This window comes from Octopus bimaculoides, chromosome 26 (genome assembly GCF_046866305.1).
Source record: "Octopus bimaculoides isolate indiv1 chromosome 26, ASM4686630v1, whole genome shotgun sequence".
Lineage (NCBI taxonomy): Eukaryota > Metazoa > Mollusca > Cephalopoda > Octopoda > Octopodidae > Octopus > Octopus bimaculoides.
In genome coordinates, this window is record NC_142953.1 from 7725887 (window position 1) to 7750580 (window position 24694).

The following is a 24694-nucleotide window of genomic DNA, read 5'->3' on the forward strand; positions in this document are numbered from 1 at the left end:
ACCCACCTGACAAATGGTTAACATTACCTTAGCAACTGCTCTGCTACTACATTAAAAAGACGATATAATAATAATAATAATAATAATAATAATAATAATAATAATAATAACAATAATAATAACAACAACAATAATAATAATAACAACAACAATAATAATAATAACAACAACAATAATAATAACAATAATAATAACAACAACAACAACAGCTTATCTTTTACTCTATCTCAATACACTACTGGTGTCTAACCATTCCATCAGCATCACCACTTTGCTGCTACCTTTGACCGTGATCAAAACCAGCACGGCATCATCATCATCATTGCCATACTATTCCTACAAGAACCTTTCAACCACACGACGACTACCACCACCACCACCACTACTATTACTGCTATGGACAGTCTTCCTTCAACCAAACAGGGATGAGTTTCCTTTACATCACCAACCATCATCATCATAACAGTAACAACAACACCATCAGCATCATCATCATCAGCATCATCACAACCAACAACAATTACAACAACTACAACAACAACAACAACAACAACAGCATCAACACCAACCGGTCTGGTTTCCGACTACCAATACAAAACTATTGACAGACAACCTTCATCTTCGTCGTCTCGGAATCTCTTTCAACAGACTGGGAAAAAGAAAAAGAAAAAGAAAAAAAAAATCACCCCCACCCCCACCCCACCAACACCACTACTATCATCATCATCATCATCATCATCATCTCTGCCACTACAACAGCCATGCTACTGTTGGTACACATCATCGCCAAGTCTGCTACTACTGCTACTGCTGCTGCTGTAGCGGCTGCTGCTACCCACCCCACCCCCACCGTCACCCGTTCTCATAGCTGCACATCATCATCATCATCAAAAATAGCACTAAAAGAACTTCCATGCAATCACTTAATCTACTAGAAATAGCAGCCAAGTTCCACACTCTTTCAACAAAGGAAGGCGCATTAGATTATCTAGCTCTATATACATATATATATCTATCTATATATATATATATATATATATATATATATATAAACAGGATGGTCACAGTTGGAGTCTCATTCATCATATCAGTACCGAACAACAACAACAACAACAACATATGCAGGAAATGAGGGAACCTCAATACTGTCCACTTGACCTGCAAGAAAGAGCAGCAAAATCTCCCTAAAAACTGGTAACACTATGTCTGATGGAGTAGTCATGGTTTGACTCAGGGCTACATCGCAACCCCCTATTCCATGTACGCCATCCATACAGAACCCTATGTTAAACAATGTAGAAAAAGGCAGGATGGGCACGGGTGGAATGTCTGTTGGGTTAGACCACATCACATCAATAACAGCAATCACAGTTACTACTGCTGCTACCACCACCGCCACTGCTGCCGCCACCTATGTACTATCGATTATTATCTCCTCCTTGCTATGCAGTGAACTGGGAAGACGATGGGGGTGGGGGGGTGGGGGGGAGTAAAAATGATTCAGACTTTGACAAGCTGGAAACCATTGCCAAGTGGATTAGAAAGGGGAGTGGGAGGAGGAGAGAGTGAAGACGGGGTGGGGGGAGTGGGAGGAAGAGGAGGACGAGGAAAGGGAAAGGAGGAAGAAGAAGAAGAAGAAGAATAATAAGAAGAAGAAAAGGGAAGGAAAGGAAAACTGATTCCTTTATTATTGATGAAAGAAAAGAACAACTTGGCAAAGGAATCAGCTGCAGAGAGAGGAACAGGGTGTGTGTGTGCGTGTATGTATATATATATCTATATCTATATCTTATGTATGTATATGTATATATAGACACAATGTGTAAGTTCGTATATAAATACACACATACATACATGCATAGTTCTGCACAAAGAATCCAGGAGTTTGAATTCAAATCTATCTTCTCTGTCTGTATATACACATATGAGCGCGCGTGTATGCATACATACTCACACACACACACGTGCATAGATACATTTATGCGTATGCGTGCATACACGCCTATATGTGTATACATTCCTACATGTGCACCTGGTTTAGGATATCAGATCTGTTAGATGTTCAATGTATTTCAAATTAACATACAAGTATAATGTATGAAATACATACGTGTGTATATGTTTGCATGTATGTGTAGGTATGTGTATGTGTGTGCCTGAATATTATATACATAGGCATAGGAGTGGCTATGTGGTAAGTAGCTTGCTTATGAACTGCACGGTTCCTGGTTCAGTCCCACTGCGTGGCACCTTGGGCAAGTGTCTTCTACTATAGCCTCAGGCCGACCGAAGCCTTGTGAGTGAATTTGGTAGATGGAAACTGAAAGAAGCCTGTTGTTTGTATGTATATATGTATGTATATATATATATATATATATATATATATATATATATATATATATATATATATATATGTATGTATGTGTGTGTATATGTTTGTGTGTCTGTGTTTATCCCCCCCACAACTTCGCTTGACAACCGATGCTGATGTGTTTACGTCCCCGTAACTTAGCGGTTCGGCAAAAAGAGACCGATAGAATAAGTACTAGGCTTACAAAGACTAAGTCCTGCGGTCGATTTGCTCGACTAAAGGCGGTGCTCCAGTATGGCCACAGTCAAACGACTGAAACAAGTAAAAGAGTAAAAGAGAATGTATATGTATGTGTACATGCATGTGTGTATGGTATGTGCGTATATATAGGTATTTGTGCGGGTGAGTGTATATGGACCGAATGTCACCTGTAACAGACAAGCACAGTCATGTCACTGTGTTCGTTCGGATGTCACTGAGAAAATCTACATTAAAAGTGCATGTGACTGGAGATTGCTTTTGTTCCGGAAGGAAGCAGAACAGGTAGTTAGTTGTATTGATCCTCTGTTTTCATACCTGTTTTACCATGGGTTAAAAACAGATGTATTTATTACGGGCATTGTTTTATAACTGGATGCCATTCTTCTTCCCAAGCCTTATCCATTTTCCGAGGAAGCGTTCTTTTATTCCACACAGTTTCGAAAGCACGGTGTCAGCCGACAATTCATTGGCAAAGGAAATGGAAAGGTTACTACTTGAAGTGCAACGATTTTTAAAGAAGCACAAAAGACACACAGACATTTACATCATCATCACCATCATCATCGTTGTCGTCATCATTTCAACTTTTCCTTTTCTACACCTGCATGGGTTAGACTAGTGGTTCTCTACCAGGACTTTTGTGGAGTCCACGTAACAAAATATTAAATTGCAGATCCTTAATAGTATTTTAAGAGCCCCTAAAAAAATGTTGCTTTAGGTGTATCTATTGATATGTATCGCAAGAAACAGCTTGGTGTTTTTTTTGTTTTTTTTTAGTTTTTTTTCCTCTAACATTTTACATAGTTCAACCTACGCAAGTTAATGTGTGAAAGGCAAAATAGGAACTTTGAAAGACGTTTCTAGAAAACTAATTTTCAAACAGACTGAGGGTGACATGGTGTTGGAACAGTGAGGTGGACTCAGCCACAGAAATCAAGAGAGAGGCCTTGGAAAGACTGTAAAGACAAGTGCAGCAGGGAACTACGGGGGGAAATGGTTGGAAGCTAAGGAACAGGGAGAAGTAGAAAAGTATGGAGTCTACCAATGTTGTATGAAGATGAGTTTGGTGGTGGGGGGGGGGGGGGGTAAGGTATTCTGGATTGTAAGGCAGTGTATCAGAATGAATGGAAATGTTGTAAGAAGTGGGCAAGGATGGATAACAGTACACTAACATTCAGTGATTCGGCAAAAGAAACAAGCATAGAAGGGCTACTATGAAAAGTGACTAAACTTGGAGAATGCCTGGGAGAAAAACAGCACTTCAAATGTGAACCTGACAAGGGGACAAAGCCTTCTAGTTGACAGCAGTGTGATAGATAAAGCAATTAAGGATATGAAGACAGGGTAAGTCCCAGGTCCTTCATGAATTACTCCTGAGATGCTTAAAGTATCTGGTAGAGTGGAATATGGCCCAGTTACCATATTAGTTCATACAAGAAGACAGCATACCCAATGACTTGTGTAGCAGCATCGTAGCGAACTGGTACAAGAGTAAAGGAGATGCGTAAGAGAGAAGTAATTACAGAGGCAGCAAATTGCTGGCCCAGGTCATGGAAGTTACACAAAGAATTAGCCTAGATGAGGGGCAAGAAAAATAAACGTTACAGATATAATGACATGAGCATGTTGAATTATTCCAATTGGTTGGGTTTGATGATAGATTAAAATGTAAAAAGTGGGACAGGAATGTTTTTAATGTTAAGTGATGGGGATCGCTGTTGACATGACCAACCAGTTTGTTACTTATATAAGGTACTGGGGAAGGTGGGGTATTAGTATGGGTGAGCTGGTAGCAGCTAAGTAAGCAGTGTATATATATATTATATATTTCACTCTCTCTCTCTCTCTATATATATATATATATATATATATATATATATATATATATATATATATATATATATATATATATATATATATATATATATATATATATATATATATATATATATATATATATATATGTGTGTGTGTGTGTGTGTGTGTGTATATATATATATAGATGTGTGTGTTTGTGTGTCTGTGCTTGTCCCCCTAGCATTGCTTGACAACCGATGCTGGTGTGTTTATGCCCCCGTCACTTAGCGGTTCGGCAAAAGAGAACCGATAGAATAAGTACTAGGCTTACAAAGAATAAGTCCCAGGGTCGATTTGCTCGACGAAAGGCAGTGCTCCAGCATGGCTGCAGTCAAATGACTGAAACAAGTAAAAGAGTAAAAGAGTTGTGCCTGTAATTCAAAGGGTCAGCCTTGTCACACTGTGTCATGCTGAATATCCCCGAGAACTATGTTAAGGGTACACGTGTCTGTGGAGTGCTCAGCTACTTGCACTTTAATTTCACAAGAAGGCTGTTCCGTTGATCGGATCAACAGGAACCCTCGACGCTGTTAGCGACGGAGTGCCAACAACAACAACAACAACAACAGAACAATTAAATAAAAGAAATTCAATGGGCATAGGTATGATGTTAGGCACAATACAGGTAGTTTAACAGAACTTGCCAAACATTTTACATCAAATGGCTCTAAATGCAAATTCTCAGGGAATATTCATTGTCAGTCCTCAAAATGCATGATGACAAATCATCATCATCATCGTTTAACGTCCGCTTTCCATGCTAGTATGGGTTGGACGATTTGACTGAGGACTGGTGAAACCGGATGTCTACACCAGGCTCCAATCTGATTTGGCAGAGTTTCTACAGCTGGATGCCCTTCCTAACGCCAACCACTCAGAGAGTGTAGTGGGTGCTTTTATGTGCCATCCGCACAAGAGCCAGTCCAGAGGCACTGGCAACGATCTCGCTCGAAAATCCTACGAAGGCCAGTCAGGCGGTACTGGCAACACCCATGCTCAAAATGGTGTATTTTATGTGCCACCCGCACAAGAGCCAGTCCAGGGGCACTGGCAACGATCTCGCTCGAAAATCCTACAAAGGCCAGTGAGGCGGGTACTGGCAACGCCCACGCTCAAAATGGTGTATTTTATGTGCCACCCACACAAGAGCCAGTCCAGGGGTACTGGCAACGATCTTGCTCGAAAATCCTACGAAGGCCAGTCAGGCGGGTACTGGCAACGGCCACGCTCAAAATGGTGTATTTTATGTGCCACCCGCACAAGAGCCAGTCAAGGGGCACTGGCAACGATCTCACTCGAAAATCCTATGAAGGCCAGTCAGGCGGTACTGGCAACGCCCATGCTCAAAATGGTGTATTTTATGTGCCACCCGCACAAGAGCCAGTCCAGGGGCACTGGCAACGATCTCGCTCGAAAATCCTACAAAGGCCAGTCAGGCGGTACTGGCAACGCCCACGCTCAAAATGGTGTATTTTATGTGCCACCCGCACAAGAGCCAGTCGAGGGCCACTGGCAAATTTGTGAATTGCTAACATCATATCCTAGTGAAAAAATGACTGGTGAATTTCACGACATTCACACAAAGTTACTGGACTAAGTATTCTCTTTCCTGTTTTTCATTTATTTTTTTCTCTTTCCTTGTGAAAACTGATGTCGTTTTATCTAAGAAGGACTGCTTTTTATTTCCTTGTTCATATTTTGAATTTCTGTTTTTTTTTTTCCATTTACACTTTGAACCCAAGGAAAACTGACATGCTGTCAAAATACTGTTCAATCCATTCAATAAACAGAGTTTATTGCATTGTTCTCTAATTATCATCATCATCATCATTATTATTATTATTATTAATTAAAACAATGAGAAGGCAGAATCATTAGCATGTGGGACAAAATGATTAATACTATTTCTTCTGACTTAAATGTTCTGAATTCAAATTCTTCTGACGTTAACTTTGCCTTTCAAGGTTGATAAAACAAGTAGGAGTTGAGTACGTGGTGGTGGTGGTGGTGGTGGGCAGGTGGTCAATGTAATTGACTAGCCCTTTCCCCCTGAAATTGCTGGCCTTGAGTCAAAATTTGAAATTATTATTATTACTATTATTATAATAATAATAATTATTATTATTAAGGCAGCAAGCCGGCAGAATCGTTAGCGCATTGGATGAAATACTTGGCAGTATTTTGCCTGTCGCTATGTTCTGAGTTCAAATTTCGCCAAGGTCGACTTTTCCTTTCATCCTTTTGGGGTCGATAAATTAAGTACCAGTTGAAGACGGGGGGGGGGGGGGGGGGGGGGGGGGAGCGATGTAATCAACTTTCGCCCTCTCCCAAAATTTCCGGCCTTGTGCTTATTGTAGAAAGGATTATTATTATTATTATTATTATTATTATTATTGAAAGAAATTATATTGAATAATTAAAACAAAAATAACTTTGTTGTAACACACACACACACAGACAGTCATACATGCACAAATGCACACACACACACAGACAGACAGTCATACATGCACAAATGCACACACACGTGCACACTAACAGAGATTCACATGTGCGCGCACACACACACACACACACACACACACACACACACACACACATTCACATAAACCAATAGATTTGTAACTTCAGTACATTACCCAGACTGTGTTGCTGTTGTTGTTGTTGTTGTTGTTGTCTTTATTCCAGTTCAAGGCTGACAGAAACAACAAACTGTGTTGAGAAACAAAACAAGAGGACCCAGGATCTATTCTCTCTTGAGACAAGCCTCAGAGACTCTTTCAAAACCAGGAAAATCTTCACACAAAAGAGCTTCACTAAACACATCACAGACTGTTTACTATCTGTGGTATATATATAGTTGTGTACGTGGGTGTGTGTGTGTGTGTATATATATATATATATATATATATATATATATATATGGTGGTTACACACACACACACACGTATGTGTCTGTGAAAAACTACAAGTTTTGAGTGTGTATGTGTTGATGTATGTGAAAGATTGTGCTGTTATTTAGTGACTGAGAAGATATTGGTCCCCTGGAATTGTTTGTCATGACCAAATGTAAAATTAGAAAGGGAAAAAAGGAAATATTTTCAAGGATTGGTAAATCACATGACATGTTGCAGGGCCATATCTATGCGCGCGTGTGTGTGTGTGTGTGTGTGTGTGTGTGTGTGTGTGTGTGTGTGTGTGTGTGTGTGTGTGTGTGTGTGTGTGTGTGTGTAAAGAGAAAGATGTGTGTGTGTATACCACTAAAGGGTATATCAAAAGAAAATCTACTACTACTACCATAGCAAGCACACACATGTATACATGCACACACACACACAAGAGAATCTAGCAAGTAGTTAATTACAGACTTGGTAAACATGCCACCACCATCCCTCCTTCTGTTTCTCCCTCCCCCCAGCTACCTTCTTTCTTCCCAGCCTGTTGTTCCTCAACATCCATCTGTCCCCACCCTCTTTTCTTTTTTTTTTTTTTTTTTTACTCCTGTTACCAGAGTTAAGGGGGTAAAAGGGGGTAGTAACAGCAGCAGATAGCAACAGAGAAACTAGGCTAAATTTGATAAACCAAATTTGAAATGAAAAACATGAGATTTTTCTAAGAAAACATTTGATGGGACAATAAATGAAGGGGAGGGGGGGAACAGATTTGTGACCCAGACTGATGACCACAGCCGCTTCACACAGACAAATATTACAGTCCTTACAGTCATTAGATTGTGGCCATGCTGGAGCACCAACTTCAAGCCTTTTAGTTGAATAAATCGTTCCCAGCACTTATTTGTTGGGTTTTTCTTTTACTTAGGCGCAGGAGGGGCTGTGTGGTAAGTAGCATGCTTACCAACCACATGGTTCCGGGTTCAGTCCCATTGCGTGGCACCTTGGGCAAGTGTCTTCCACTCAGCTGGCAAAAATGAGTAATCCTGCAACAGACTAGCACCCTATCCAGGGGGAATATAGATGCCACAGAAACCATGAAACCAGCCAAATGAGTCTATATTACTCGGGAAGGATCTTTATCTTGTATCCTAAATAAGTCTGAGGTGTATCAGATGGTATATTGCAAACAGGTAAAAAAAAAGTTGCATTTATGATGAGACACCTAAGAGGGATGAGTATCATCAAGACAAATGAGACACACTTTGATCATTAAGGAAGCCAAACTCCCTAATATTGGTGCAATGAAATCTCTGCTAGTTTGGGTATAACCAAGAGGAAACTTGATTGCTAGCACAGATCTATTCACGGTTGACTGGTGGCCTCAAAAATCAGAATTGAGCTCAACATGGATATAAAGATGTAACATGAGGAAAATGGATATTGCTATCTGCAAAGAGAGGACAGAAATCAATGAAGGAAAAAAAAAAAAAAGAGTCAAATTACTTCCTGGTGTCATGCTGACTCATGACATTTCATATAAACAATCAACGCCAACCAATGATGGATGGATTGCCTATCTTACAGTGTGTGTGTGTGTGGGGGGGGGTCCAAAAATAGCCTGCCTGAAGACATTCCAGGGTGAAATTAAAAAAAACAAAAAATAAATTAAAACAAAAAACAAATACTGACCTGTTCTTTTTGGGGATATTTTTCCTAGTTTTAAAGATTTCCAAAGCTGGAAGTAAACAAAATCAAATTTTCTATTAATAACATGGACATCATATATATATATATCATCATCATCATTGTTTAACGTCCGCTTTCCATGCTAGCATGGGTTGGACGATTTGACTGAGGACTGGCGAAACCAGATGGCTACACCAGGCTCCAATCTGATCTGGCAGAATTTCTACAGCTGGATGCCCTTCCTAACGCCAACCACTCAGAGAGTGTAGTGGGTGCTTTTACATGCCACCGGCACAAAGGCCAGTCAGGGGGTACTGGCAACGGCCACACTCAAAATGGTGTATTTTACGTGCCACCCACACAAGAGCCAGTCCAGGGGCACTGGCAATGGTCTCGCTCGAAAGTCCATTACACATGCCACGGGCACAAGTGCCAGAAAAGCGACGCTGGGCACAGGTGCCATCCCGATTTCGCTTTCACTTGCCCCATATATATATATACACACACACAAAACAAGAGAAAAAGTTTTTAAAAAACTACTACTACTGCAGCTGCTAATAACAATTCCGGTATTTAATTTGAAAATTTAGTCTACCCCAATGGAATTTGAACCTGGAATGGCATCATTACTTTTAAACATCTGCTTTTCATGGTGGCATGGGTTGGAGAGGTTGTTACAGTCTGAGCTGCTCATCAACAGAATGATGCTTGTTATGTGTCAGCTTTGTTTCTGCAGCTGGATGCCCCTCCTACTGCAACCATGCCACAGAGTATATATCATACAGGGTGTGTTTGTGTGCAAGCAACACCAGGAAGATTGTCTCAGTGATCAATCAATGTCAAAGGAATGTGGCTTATTGGCTTTCATAGAGACACCTGTAGAGGAGGGGTGCCTTGTATTATTACATAGGAAAGTACAGAGTATTCAGTGAGTTATAAGAAAGGGGTGGAAAATGGGGGTGGGGAGAGAGTGATACAAGTAGCAAAGACAGGAGGGGAGAAATAGGGGACAGGGAACAAGTGTGCAAGTCTTGGAAGTAACCAATAATTTAAGGTATGTACATTTGTTCAGGTGGCCAAGGAGGAGATGAGAAGAGAGAGAGAGAGAGAGAGAGTGATTAGGTTAGAAGAACCAGGATGGTAGGGCGGGAGAAAGGAGCAGTAGTATGATGTAAACAGGTGGTCTGGGGTGGAGTTGAGGAGTGAGAATGATTGGCAACAGTAGAGGTAGGAAAGGTGGGTGACAACAGAGGTGGCCCCAAGGGTGAAGAGAGAGTGATGGCTGGCAGTAGTGGAAGGCAAAGAAGGTACACTAATGATAAGAAATTAAGCTCCAATATAAAGGTACAAGTGGAGGCGCAATGGCCCAGTGGTTAGGGCAACGGACTCGCGGTCATAGGATCGCAGTTTCGATTCCCAGACCGGGCGTTGTGAGTGTTTATTGAGCGAAAACACCTAAAACTCCATGAGGCTCCGGCAGGGGATGGTGGCGAACCCTGCTGTACTCTTTCACCACAACTTTCTCTCACTCTTACTTCCTGTTTCTCTTGTGCCTCTTATTCAAAGGGTCAGCCTTGTCACACTGTGTCACGCTGAATATCCCCGAGAACTACGTTAAGGGTACACGTGTCTGTGGAGTGCTCAGCCACTTGCACGTTAATTTCATGAGCAGGCTGTTCTGTTGATCAGATCAACTGGAACCCTTGACGTCATAAGCGACGGAGTGCCAACAACAACATAAAGATACAAAACTGAAGTTGGAATGTGTTCTGGGTCAAAGTTGTGCTTTCACAGCAACTTCACTTGTCACATTTAAATAATCTTATTCATGCCAATACAATTAAGACTAGGAAGCATGAATATCAATATATTTTTATGACATATACCTGGAACAAACAGACTAACCTGTATTTTTATATCTTCACACCTGACTCACTGACAATATACAAAAGGAATTAGAATTACAACTAGCAGAGAGACAAGTGCATATCAATGTTTTATACATGTAGAAGTTGCGTCCTTATAAATAAATTAATGCAACAACTTATTGTGACCGAGACATTGAGTTTCAAACACAATTGAATTCTGCTCAATCAGTTGAATCTATTTCCATGTGTGAGGTCAACAACATACTTGTTTATAACACTGATATGCATACACACTGCAGAGCGAAGTGACACGTATCCTATATACTCAATCATTTGTGTGTGTGTGTGTGTGTGTGTGTCTCTGTCTGTCTATCTGTCTGTTGGTCTAGAGCAGTGCACTGATTTTCAAGCCAAGATCAAAATTCAGGAGACGAAGTGCTTACAATGTTTGATGCATCCATTTTTGGGAAATAAAAACCTGCGACCTGTCTAGGACTATCGATGCTAGACTGGAAGACAAATACTGCTGAATTATCAAGAGTATCTATGACAGGCACAGCCGTAAGATGCATTACGGATCTATAGCAATTAGAAGGGCGTCACCCAACTCAAATAAACATCAACAAGTGTGTGACGTGAAGGCTAAGGGGAAATGAAAGTGTCCCCCCTGGAGTTTGCAAATGACCACTATACCGATAGGTAACTAGACAGAATAAATTTCCAATCTATAAATGTCTTTGAATAACCAGTCACTCATCTGGGAAGGCCTTGAAATCAATGTTACCACCTGGGAACTATGTGTGACCCAGTGATAATAAAAAGACTCAAAGGAGGTCTGCAAGCAAATAACTTTACTCAACACTTTGCAACTGAATCAGTGGAGGCAAATATGCCTCTCATTTACTTGACAATTTATGCACCACATTGCAGAAATCAGAATCTAAGTATATCTCAAAGCAAACTCTTACACTGTTGTACCATTGAATTACAAATAATGCTCATCTTTTATGCTTGGGTGACTCTACAGTTTCTAAGAGTACAAGTGTATTCGTCTTTGCTTAGATAAAATGACTAAATTGTGGGGGTTAAGTCCCCATCAAGGGGTCTTTCTAACTTCTAAGAAGATGAAATTTTAGAAATATTATTTCATTTGTGTCTAATATCTATGGTTAAAATTTCATCAACAGCAAAAATATATGAATTTTCATGGGGGTTATGGCCCTTATGCATAGAATATAATTACCAAATTTCATAAAGATCCATTCAGTACTTTTGACGTAGTTTTGGATCATAAAAAATGACTAAAATTTGGGCGTTAAGGCCCTCATTAGGGGATCTTAGAATCCTCATGAGAAGTGGAAAGTTTGAGAATACATCTTGATGTGTGTCAATTACCCATGGCTGATATTTCCTCACCATCGAAAATTTATGAATTTTCATGGGGGTTCTGCCCCCTTTAAACTATCTCACTATTCACAAAGCCTTGGGTGGCCTAAGGCCATAGTAGAAGACACCCAAGGTGCCACACCGTGGGACTGAACCTCGGACCATGTCACTGGGAAGCAAACTTCTTACCACACAGCACAATTTTTTTTTCCAAATTAAACATTTACTTTTCTTAAAAGCTCCCATTTATTTCATTTAATGTTTAGAGATCTCCATAATAAACAAACAAACTATTTATAACATAGACGTTTCAATTATTTTCTCAGAACCCAATTGTTCTGTGTGTTGGCAATCTGTTGGTTTAAATTCAATTTCTAGCAACAACAAAACAATTGTACAAAATCCAAACAAACAACAAAAAAACCACTTACATTTCTGGGTGTCGACAGTGTTGGCAATGTCATCGTAGATGTCTGAAGGATCTTCACAACCATTATTGACACCATTTGTACCAGTACATTTCACAGAATCTACATTCGCAGAACCAGCACTGATCTTTGAGGTTAGAAACTTTACTTGGCCAGACTGGATCACATTCTCATAACTCCCTCTTTTCTTCTTTCCACTAAAAGTACCATCAGGTGCAGGCTCTGATGATGACGACGACGATGATGATGAACAAGATGACAACGATGAGGGTGATTTATTTAATGGCTGAACTCGAGATGGTAATCGCACATCATTGGCGGCATTTTTCAAAATATTTGCAAGTTTCTTTTTTTGTAGAATATTTTCAGCAGCTTGAGATTTGTAAGTTGTCCCAGCAGTGCTGGATGCAGTTCTTCCACTGACCATAATTTTACAAGAGGAATCAATATCAAATTTAATGTTCTGTAAGCTGCTGATATTCCTATCTTGTGTGCTGTTAAGGAATTCCGAATATGAAGTCTTGGTTGATCCAAGGGTGGCAGCCCGAGACTTGAACAATTCTGAGGAGGATAACAAGTTGGAAGGTTTAAAATTTCCTCTCAAAGGCAGAGTTGCTGTAGCTGCTGCTGCCGATATTCCTCGGACATTTGCTGAGGAAGCTTTCACAAAGTCATGAGTGCTACCAATTCCACTGTCATCAACCGACTTCTCAAACTTATTACGCAAGTCCCTCATTTTGGCATCGGCAAACCGTTTCATGATAAGTTCACATTCTTTAAGATCATTATGTACAGGAGATTTTCGAGTGTCTTCTAAACTCTGTAGACGCTCAAGAATCAAGTGTTTTGTGTTAGACTTTTGTGGGAAGAACAAATTTTCTGCAGAGCTTGTGTGTTCTAATGGATAACCTTCATTTCTGCAAGGAAGCGTATCACGTGATGCAAGTGATCTGTCCGAGCCTGTAATATCTGATGCTGACAACATCTTCTTTCTGCCATGCAGATATAAACTCCTTTCACAAGGGCTTTCATAAGACAGGACTGTTCTGGAAACTTTACTGGTAGATTGTGAATTACAGCCATCAGATATTTTAGGCGGAGCCTTGATGTCTGTCAATTGAGTAGTACTACTGTTACTGCTGGTACTACTAGCACTACTAGTCCGTGATGATATATGGCTTCTACTACCTTTAGTTCCACTCAAATCACTGCGACTGAGACGAGGTTTTGGACTCGGACGTACAGCAGCTGTTCCTCCTGCTTTTGAAGTTGCTGTCCCTCTTGCTTTAGAAGTTGCTGTTCCTCCTGCTTTTGAAGTTGCAGCTGGTTTTTTGCTTGGAGACACCACGTTCACCGCTCTTGGCTGCGCAATGACCTCGCTGTTCTTTTCCTCAAACAGCGAGGTCAAATCTGACACTTTTTTAGGGGTTTTTCTGGTATTCATGACTTCAGCTAATTCTCTGACCCCATGGTGGTTGGTAGTTCAGGTTCAAATCAAGACCTGTACGAGGGAAAAAAAAAAGAAATATTATCTGATGAATTAAATCAGTGACATATAAAAGGAGGAAATGGTGTGAAGAGTCTTTGAGAAAATAAACATGAACCAATGCTGGAGCTGAAGCAGACATGAATAGCAACCAAAACTCCCTCAAATCACATCCTACTATCTTAAAAAAAGAACATATTGGACAGAGAAGTCCTGGATCTAGAAAAAAACAGAATGGTTTCAGCTGTGATAATTCTGATCATCTTTGCTCAATGTGGGTTGACCAAGGGTTAAACAATAACGTGGGATTAAATCAAGAAACTCTCAAGGGATTAGGTTCATTCTAAGTAAAAATCTGTTTAACTGGAGCACAACCACATATTTACAATATACAATGGTGATGGACTATAACCTCAGAATTTGTCTAATGAATACTTGGAGTACTTTACTAATCTAAATAATAGTTCTCACTAGTGGATCTTGCAGATACTCTGGGTTAAAAGGGTGGCCCACCTCATGCAGCTCATGAAAAAAACCATTGAAAGCTTGTGCTAATTCAAAATGGTCAAAGTTATAGTATAAATAAAATAATATAATCTAATAAATACATCAAATTAATAAACAAGGGTACAAAAATAGTACCAGCATAGCTAAAAATAAGAGTCAAGAACAACTCGAAAGCCACACAAGGCACTAACTCCCAGAGTTGATGAAAAGCGAGAGAGTAGGCTAAAGCACTTATCTATGGCGAGATAAACTCACAAAATCAGCCAGTCCACTTATGCGTACCTTCCTTCATTGGACACTAAACTCCATTTGCGAAGACCTGTTGAGGCAAGTGAAATCGAAATCAAGTGAAATTCGACGACTGGCACCCATGCCAATGTGGTCTCCTTCATTGGACACGAAACTCAGCTTGTGAAGACTTATTGGGGCAAGCGAAAGCGAAATCATGATGGCACCTGTGCCCAGCGTCGCCTTTCTGGCACTTGTGCCCGCGGCATGTGTAAGGACTTTCGAGCGAGATCGTTGCCAGTGCCCCTGGACTGGCTCTTGTGCGGGTGGCACATAAAATACACCATTTTGAGCGTGGCTGTTGCCAGTACCGCCTAACTGGCCTTCGTGCAGGTGGCACGTAAAAGCACCCACTACACTCTCAGAGTGGTTGGCGTTAGGAAGGGCATCCAGTTGTAGAAACTCTGCCAAATCAGATTGGAGCCTGGTGTAGCCATCTGGTTCACCTGTCCTCAATCAAATCGTCCAACCCATGCTAGCATGGAAAGCGGACGTTAAACGACGACGACGATGATGATGACTATACACTTTGACCGTTTTGAATAAGCACAAGCTTTCAACGGTTTTCTCATGAGTTGCATGAGGTGAGTTATCCTTTTAACCCAGAGTATCAGCAAGATCCACTGATGAGAACTAAGATTAAATTATCAGAGTTCGAAATCATGTGATAAGGATATCTCAGTTCACTTCATTTTGTGGAGTTTATCTCACCATAGAAAGATGCTTTTGCTTTTTCCCTGGCTTTTTGTGAACTCATGATCAAAGTTCATAAAATTCTTTTGTTATTTTTTTGATTAAAAACTATCCAACTAAAAAGTGCTAAAGGCCAAGTGGATAACATAATCAGAAAACGGACAAAGAGATTACAGGTTCAAATCCTACCACCAACCATGCATTTGTGTCCATAGTGCCAGGCCACATAATTCATCGCTGGCCCAGTCCACTCTCTGTAAATAGGTCACAACTCAGTACATTTAGCAGCTTTCGTGACGCCACTGTGAAATTAATAAGACAAAATAGAATTTCTATTAACCCTTTAACATCCAGATTGCTCTGCCGAATGTAATATTCACTTTGTCTTCAATTTATCATTATCTTGTAGTCCCATTGATGGTTTAAATGCTAAACAGTTAAACAGCAATTTTTCTGCTCCTTTTTCACCCCTCCCCCAACCCCTGCGATAAATTCTACATTTAACCGTTGTCTCCATTTACAGATCTATTTCACATCTGCTTCAAATTCTAAAACCAAAGTGAAGCACTCCACATCAAGAACGTTCTGATGTCACTGAGGATTCCTTCATTGCATTCCTCAGAATCTGTTCAATGTTTGATTGTTGTGTCAGTTTTATTTCTTCTACAAAACAAAGTGTAAGTTTCCCCACATTCTAAGGAAGGTTGGCCATAGTTTACTGATTGTCCCATTTATTTCCATGGTTCATTGCACACACAAAGATAGGATTATTCAAGAGGTTGAGGCTTGTGATGATTTCTCTCCTTAAAACCTCACATTTACAACTCCATGCTGTCTGCTCAGAGAAACATTAAAATCAAAAAATAACTAACAAATATATGCCTTGATGATTCCTTTGTACAATATTTTGTATTTAATGTGATGCTCTGTTGACTAAAGATACTTAATTTCGATTTTAATGGAACCCAAAAGATATATGCCATGACAGTTTCTGTATTCTGATGTCCACTTTTAGATTGCCATGCTGGATTGTCTCTCCTCCCATTTAAACCATTATGCTGTATGCTTTATAGACTTAGTATTTTCCTAAAATATAACAGCAATATATGTCATGTTAGTCAAATATAATCACCAGAAGTCAAAGAGGTTATCAGAAGACACCGGCAACAAGAGTCGACAGTTGTCAATATGTTGTGAGGAGAAAAAGAAATGATGAACTCAACTAAGCTCCATCTTATTTTACTTACTTTTTTTACCTTACTTTTACCTGTTTCAGTCACCTGACTGTGGCCATGCTGGAGCACCGCCTTTAGTTGAGCAAATCGACCGCAGGACTTATTCTTTGTAAGCCTAGTACTTATTCTATCGGTCTCTTTTGTTGAACCGCTAAGTTACGGGGACCTCTACACACCAGCATCGGCTGTCAAGCGATGTTGAGGGGGACAAACACACACACATACATCATTGTCGTCGTCGTTTAACATCCGCTTTCCATGCTAGCATGGGTTGGACAATTTGACTGAGGACTGGTGAAACCAGATGGCTACACCAGGCTCCAATATGATTTGGCAGAGTTTCTACAGCTGGATGCCCTTCCTAACGCCAACCACTACATATATATATGTATATATACATACATATATACGACAGGCTTCTTTCAGTTTCCGTCTACCAAATCCACTCACAAGGCTTTGGTCGGCCCAAGGCTATAGTAGAAGACACTTGTCCAAGGTGCCACACAGTGGGACTGAACCCTGAACCAAGTGGTGGGTAAGCAAGCTACTTACCACACAGCCATTCCTGTGCCTATGCACTCTTGTGACATATGCCACAGTTTTTGTTTCAGTCTACAAATATACCTTGACAATGACTATCTCTTGGTCCGTTTTCTGATTATGTTATCCACTTGGCCTTTAGCACTTTTTTAGTTGGTTAAGAAGCGGGTAGAGTGGATAGTTTTTAATAAAAATAAAAAAATAATAACCAAGGAATTTTATAAACTTTGATCAGAATATTTTCTTTTCTAAACAACAAATTAAAAAAAAAACAAATATTATAAAAAAGAAAAAAAGAATTTCTATCAACATTGAAAACAGATGGAAAAACTAAATATTGAAACATTAAGAATTTTATACTGATCCTACCCCCACCTCTCTCTTTCTTAGTCTACACACACACACACACACATTTTCTCTCCCGCACCACTCTCTATATGTATGTGTGTACATGTGCCTGTATGTGTGTGTGTGTGTGTGTGTGTGTATAATACTTTCATTATTTATTCATGTTGTTTTATTGGCTTTTAATCTTCTTTTAAAAGATTTATTTAAAATCTTTATAAAGTGAACCCTGAAATTTTTCTTTTTTTTTTTTTTTGTCCCATGATGAAATAGTACTCCCCCCCCCCCCCCACACACACACACACATTGCTCTGAGCAATAAATTAATCGTGTTTTTGTTGTTTTGTTGTTGTCATTTAACAATTATTTTGCAAGAACTTTTCTCTGCTTTGAGATTAAAAAACAAGATAAAGTGTGTGTGAGAGAGAGAGAGAGAGAGAGAGAGAGAGAGAGAAAGTGAGAGGGAGAAAGAGAGAGAGAGAGAGAGTTTGTATGTGTGCATTTAAGTGTGGGTGTGTGTGTGCATGTTTGTATGCATTTGTTCCTAATCTAGTTTATTTCATTAAAAAAAAATGAACCACAAATGAAATCCACTCCACTTCTCTCTCAATGCAAAGAATTTAATTTCTGTATCATTATCGTGTTTTGTTTTTTTTTTCTTCATCTCCCTGTAACTTGCTTCAAATATCATTTACCATTTTGTTGTTTGTTTTATTCTTTCTACTGCAGAATTATTTCCATCAGAGGAGCAAAAGAAGGACCAATTAATGTAGAAATAAACACAGCAGCAAGTGCGAAGACAAAACATCTTGAGAACATTACTGGTGTTTCTACAGACTTGCATCGACTTAAACTGTGGCTGTGTAGAAGCCAGAGGCCAAACACTTTGTTTGTCTATGGCAATATGTCATCGACAGAATCGGATAAATCTCGGAAGTCCGTCCACCAATCCAACCATCCATTTTCTCTGTCCATTATACCTGGGAGAGTGGAGGTGCAATGGCCCAGTGGTTAGGGCAGCGGACTCGCAGTCATAGGATCGCGATTTCGATTCCATCTTTCCATCATCATCATCATAACCATCATTGCAACCACCACCACTACCATTATTACCATTACCACCACCAAATCCCCCCACGCCCACCCCATCATCACCTGATCACTTTATGTTTTCTATTGTAAAAAAAAAAAAAAAAAATCGCAGTATTTCCTGTGAGAAAACATTCCATTTCCTTTCCTAGAGACTAATAAGGGGGGTGTCACAGGATCTAGTTCTATGTCCTCCTGACATTGGCTCCCTGGGGCACAGAGCAAGAAAGCTCAGTTGCAAAGAGAGATGTTCTTCCTCACACTTATAAACATTCACATACATGTGTATGCGCACACGCGTGTGTGAGTGTGTGTGTGTGTGTATGTGTGCATGTACATCAACACATGTATGTATGCTCATTAACATGTGTTTATATATATGCTCGTTAGCATGGGTAAAAGCTTGTGCGAGTGTTGTGTATTTGGGGGTTTGTTTGACACGAGTGTGTTTCCGCTGAAGTGAAATATTCACATCAACACAGGACACGTGGCTACTCTACAATCACACACACAAACAAACACACAACTGTATGCACATATACTCAGACCCATAAACACTCACACACAAATGTATACACACACACACACACAGAGTTCCAAAATAAACTTATTCCTACACAAACATATACCTTCCTATGCCGCCTGATAAACACACACACACACACACAGACAGAACTTCCATTCAATGCTATGTTTCTCTGTGTCTGTCTTCAGAGATTTCCTGTACACCAACAGGATACACCTGTAGTTTAAGTAAAAGATTTGAAAAGGGATTACTGTCACTCTGCCACTTCACCAATTTACAGTCAGATATCTTTTAAATTAGATGAAGAAAACTGCTCCAAGAACCTCAATTCCTTACTCATTCCCCACGCAACCATTCCTCCCCCTCCTTTTCAATCATTTGCTTCTACATGAAGAAATTCTTCAGTCACCTGTCTACTTCTCCTCTACTCACCCCACCACAAAAACGCAAGCCTTATGGCATCATTAGGGGGCAGCTGACCAGTCTGCTACACTCAATCCCTCTCCAGAATGTATTTATACAGCAGAACAGTGATTCTCAACCATTTTTTTTTACTTCTGAACCTTTTCCATTCCTATTTTATTCTGGTAGACCTCACCCCCACACAAAAGCCATTCAATATTTAAAAGCTAGTTGTATCGATAGATACTTGTTTCAAAATTCCAGTTTTGTTCTTCACATGTTCACTTGCAGACTTCTGCAACAGAACTCGTTTCAGAGAACTTATTTCAGTGACCGAAAAGCAAAGTCGACCTTGGCGGAATTTGAACTCAGAATGTAACGGCAGACGAAATACCGCTAAGCATTTCACCCGGTGCGTTAACGTTTCTGCCAGCTCGCCGCCAAGATTGGAGGTTTCTACCTTCCTCCTCTTCAGCATGTTGCCTGATATGATTGCATGAAAGATACATACACACACACACACACACACACACAAAGGAAGTTTTTATAAGCATAAAATTAGCAAAAATTAACTGAATAAAAGACTAGCTTTCTTATATACATATGTATACATACACATTCACGCATATATATATTATAGATACTCAAATACACACACATGATGAGATAAGATCTTAGAATGTTAGACCTTGCAGACAAGATGATGCAGAATATAGATAAATGATTTATCACAGCATACACCCTCCCCAACTCGTGCCAGCTTAGAATGACAGATGTTTATATAGAATTAAATAATGTTGAAGAAGATATACACCCTAAACACACACACACACTCACGTAGTCTGTCTTTATCATACAAATATGGGTGGAACGATTTTGGTATCTAATGGAACATTTTATTTTGTTTTATTAAAAAAAAAAAAAATCTGTTAATTTTTCAATCATAAACCTCATTCATTAGTCATATCTGATTCTAGATTATGTCCAGGATATGAAGCTGGGTGTTTTCTAAACAAATACTTAGTTGTTCAGGAGTTAAAATTCCTTTCCAGTCAGGATGACCAGACCACGTTCTTTCCATGATAGCCACATTATATATATGTATATATATGTGCTGGGTCTCATGAAGGCAAAGGTTGCAGTCACTGTGCTAGGAAGAAACAACTGAATGCTCAAGGCTGGAATCACCTTTGACTTTGGATTTTTTTTTGTAATTAAGGTTTTAGTGGGAATTAAACAACTATTCTGCAGGTATGAACGGTTGGAGAAAACAACACGTTTTTGTTTATTGATAAGTTGTTACTATGGTGATGATTATTCACTTAACGGGAAGAAGGCACTCACAACCGGTTCATCATCATCATCATCACATCTCTCACTCACTCACCTTCTACATCACTCTCAGACTCTCTCTGGTCATTCTAATTAATTCTCAATAATTATCTAAAAGCCATGAGTCTGGTTGAGTCATATCAAACACAAACACACTGACACAGAATATAGAAGCACACAGCTAAAGAGATGAATGGGTTGATCACTGCAGGATCACATATACATCCATATATATATATATATATATATATATACACACACACACACACACATCTCCCTGTCCCAATTGTATCTCCTCCTCCTCCAAACTAGTCTCCTTTCACCCCTATCTCCCATCTTAGTCCATCAGTCACTTCCCTTCAACCCTCTCACAAAGTTACCCACCCATTCCCCCCAGCCCAACCTTCTTGACCATTCCTCTTATAATTCACTTTCCTATACCCTGACCCCCTCTTCCCCACCATCCTCTCTCCTTCTCCAACCCAGGGTAGCCATGTACCTCCTCTACACCAAGACTCCTGTTCCTGCAACCCCCTGTTATACTTTAATCTTTAATCACCTGGCATAAAGCCACTTCCTCTATCCATCTCTCATTCTCCTCTCCTCCTATTACCCACTGCCCACATCCTGTCTTCAGCTTCCTTTGCTCTGGTTCCTTATCTTTATTTCCTTCCCAACCATGCCGACCCACCCCTATATAATGTGTGGGAGCCATGTAATCTCCTCTATAGCAACACACTCTCCTTGTCCCTCAATCATACTTAAGCCTTTCAACACTTGACATAAAATGACCCACCCCTACCTTCCAAATACTAACCCTACCCCCTACTTAGTAGTGGGAGCTTTTTCATTTTCTTTTTGGCCTTTGTCTTGTGGTGGGGTGACTAGATGGCAACCTCACTTGTGCCAATGAAATGAAAGAAAGCACCTAGTGCACTCTGCAAAGTGGTTGGTGTCTGGAAGAGCATCCAGCCATAGAAGCCATGCCAAAGCAGACAATGGGGCCTGGCTTGGCTCTGCAACTCACTGGTTCCTGTCAAATTGTTCAACCTAAGCCAGCAAAGAAAACAATGTTAAATAAGGATGATGACAAAACACACGTGCGCACACACACACACATCTATGGACCATTCCAAGAGTTGTTACCTCATGCAAAGAATAAGAATTTGCTCGACTAAAGGCGGTGCTCCAGCATGGCCACAGTCAAATGACTGAAACAAGTAAAAGAGTATTCTTTCACTCATTACTGTCCAAAATTTCATTCTTTGAAGAGCTTTTCACTTAAATTTACTCTTTTACTCGTTTCAGTCATTTGATTGTGGCCATGCTGGAGCACCACCTTTAATCGAGCAAATCGACCCCAGGACTTATTCTTTGTAAGCCTAGTACTTATTCTATCAGTCTCTTTTGCCGAACTGCTAAGTTACGGGGACGTAAACACACCAGCATCGGTTGTCAAGCGATGTTGGGGGGGGGGGGACAAACACAGACACACAAACATATACACACATACACATATATATATATACATATATACGACGGGCTTCTTTCAGTTTCCGTCTACCAAATCCACTCACAAGGCTTTGGTTGGTCCAAGGCTATAGTAGAAGACACTTGCCCAAGGTGCCACGCAGTGGGACTGAATCCGGAACCATGTGGTTGGTAAGCAAGCTACTTACCACACAGCCACTCCTACACCTGGATTTTTTTTGTGCTTGATAATGAAAAATATTCCCATTAGAGTTCCAAACAGGACACAGTCAAGTCTTTCAAAATAATTATACTTATGATATATGATATAATTGTAACTCAGAATGTGTGATTATCTATTCAGATAACATATTTGGGATTATTTGCTTCATGTCACCTTCACCTCAGTTTATTTTGCAGTTGTACAGATAAAAGTAGTTTTTTTTCACTCCTCTATTCACTACATTCACATTTATTTAGCCTTAATTCTCAAGGAATATGAAAACCATTTTTTAGCATTATACATGATTTTTCAGTTTCTGTCTTTCAAGTAAATCTAGTCACATTTGGAACATTCTGGAAGTTACATGAAATAACTTTAAATGGTTTTCAAGTTATTACAATTTTGAAATGAAAAATACCTTATTCTCCTATTTTATGAATGTGGAAGGGAACACACACACACACACACACACACACACACACACACACACTTGTATATATATGAAAAGGTTCTTTCAGTTTCCATCTACCAAATCCACTCACAGGGCTTTGGTTGACCTGTGGCTTTAGTAGAAGACACTTGCCCAAGGTGCTACACATAGTGGGACCGAACCTGGAACTAAGTGGTTGGGAAGCAAATTTATAACCATACAGCCACATTAACCCATTACCTCCCATAATTCTATTAACTGGAATTTTTTTTATGAAACTTTGATTTCTGGCATAAAACAGCCTTACAAACACGCTGGAATGATCAAAATAACATTTTAAATAGAAATAAGCGAGATATTGGGTGAAAAATTAGCAAACCTCATTTGAATATCAGAGAAATATACCTAGTAGATATAGCAAAAAAGGTTAGATATGTGTAAATATTGACAGATAATTACGAAAAGTCTTCAAGGTGGTGCCCCAGCTTGGCCACAATCTAATGATTGAAACAAGATAAAAGACTGTGATTGCGTGTGTGTGTATGTATCTGGGTCTGTCACAAAATATTATTGTTTCTTTTACTGGCTCTTATTAATACCTCTCTCTTGCAAAGTGTTCATATTATGTCAAAGAAGAAAATTCATTTCTACTCAAAGATATTGATGGAAGAAATTTACGAAAATGCAGAACAGCTTTGCTTTCTAGAAGTGTGGAACTAACCAAACCAAAACATTTAGTCTCCAGCAAAATGACAGTCACAGAATTATTAAAAGTAGAACAAACCTCTGCACATACACACTGAGGCATGCGTTAGAGAAAACGACAGCAGCATGCTACAAAATGCAGAAGCAGATTCCCCCCAAAAAAGACTCCAAGATAAGCAGCAAGAGGTGTAGTAGGAGGAAGCTGAGTGTATGGATGTGGGACAAAGGGAGAGGAGAGGAAGGCAGAGGAGAGCGAGGGAGTCGACAGCTATGAGAGAGAGATAACACCACCCAACGTTGTTGTGGAGACAAGAAGATGGAGTTAACTGGAGAGTGATGCACACAATATGTATACAATACACACTGAGGTACACATAGACACATGTGTACGTATGTATGTATAGATATGTGGATTTTCATGGATGAATTCAATAATTGTGGGGGTTTTTCTCTAATTCATATATTTATATATTGTGAAATTTAATTTAATTTTGATAAATTAGATTGAATTTTTCCCTGTAAATTTGGGTTTTTATCCCTAATATATATATATATATATATATATATATATATATATATATAAAGAGAGAGAGAGAGAGAGAGAGAGAGAGAGAGAGAGAAAGAGAGAGAGAAAGAGAGAAAGAGAGAGAGAGAGAGAGAAAGAGAGAGAGAGAGATGTGTGTGTGCATGTATGTATATGTGTGTGTGTGTGTATAATGTACCCACTGTGAC

General features: G+C 39.7%; 1 protein-coding gene across 4 annotated transcripts in view; it reads right to left on the reverse strand.

Annotated features, from left to right (window-relative positions):
* LOC106872360 (uncharacterized) overlaps positions 1-24143 on the reverse strand; it is a 69693-nt gene extending 45550 nt beyond the window's left edge. Inside the window, exons 1-3 of one of the 4 annotated variants that reach the window (XM_089342421.1) lie at positions 24042-24143; positions 12695-14192; positions 9013-9058 (exon numbers count right to left, since the gene is read on the reverse strand). In XM_089342421.1, coding sequence (XP_089198547.1) covers positions 9013-9058; positions 12695-14135 — 1487 coding nt within the window. In that variant the 5' untranslated portion in view covers positions 14136-14192; positions 24042-24143. Of the gene's footprint in view, positions 1-9012; positions 9059-12694; positions 14215-24041 lie in introns of those variants that run through there. The other 3 variants (XM_089342418.1, XM_089342417.1, XM_089342419.1) reach the window with 3 other exon arrangements.
* Positions 24144-24694: the final 551 nt, after the last annotated feature.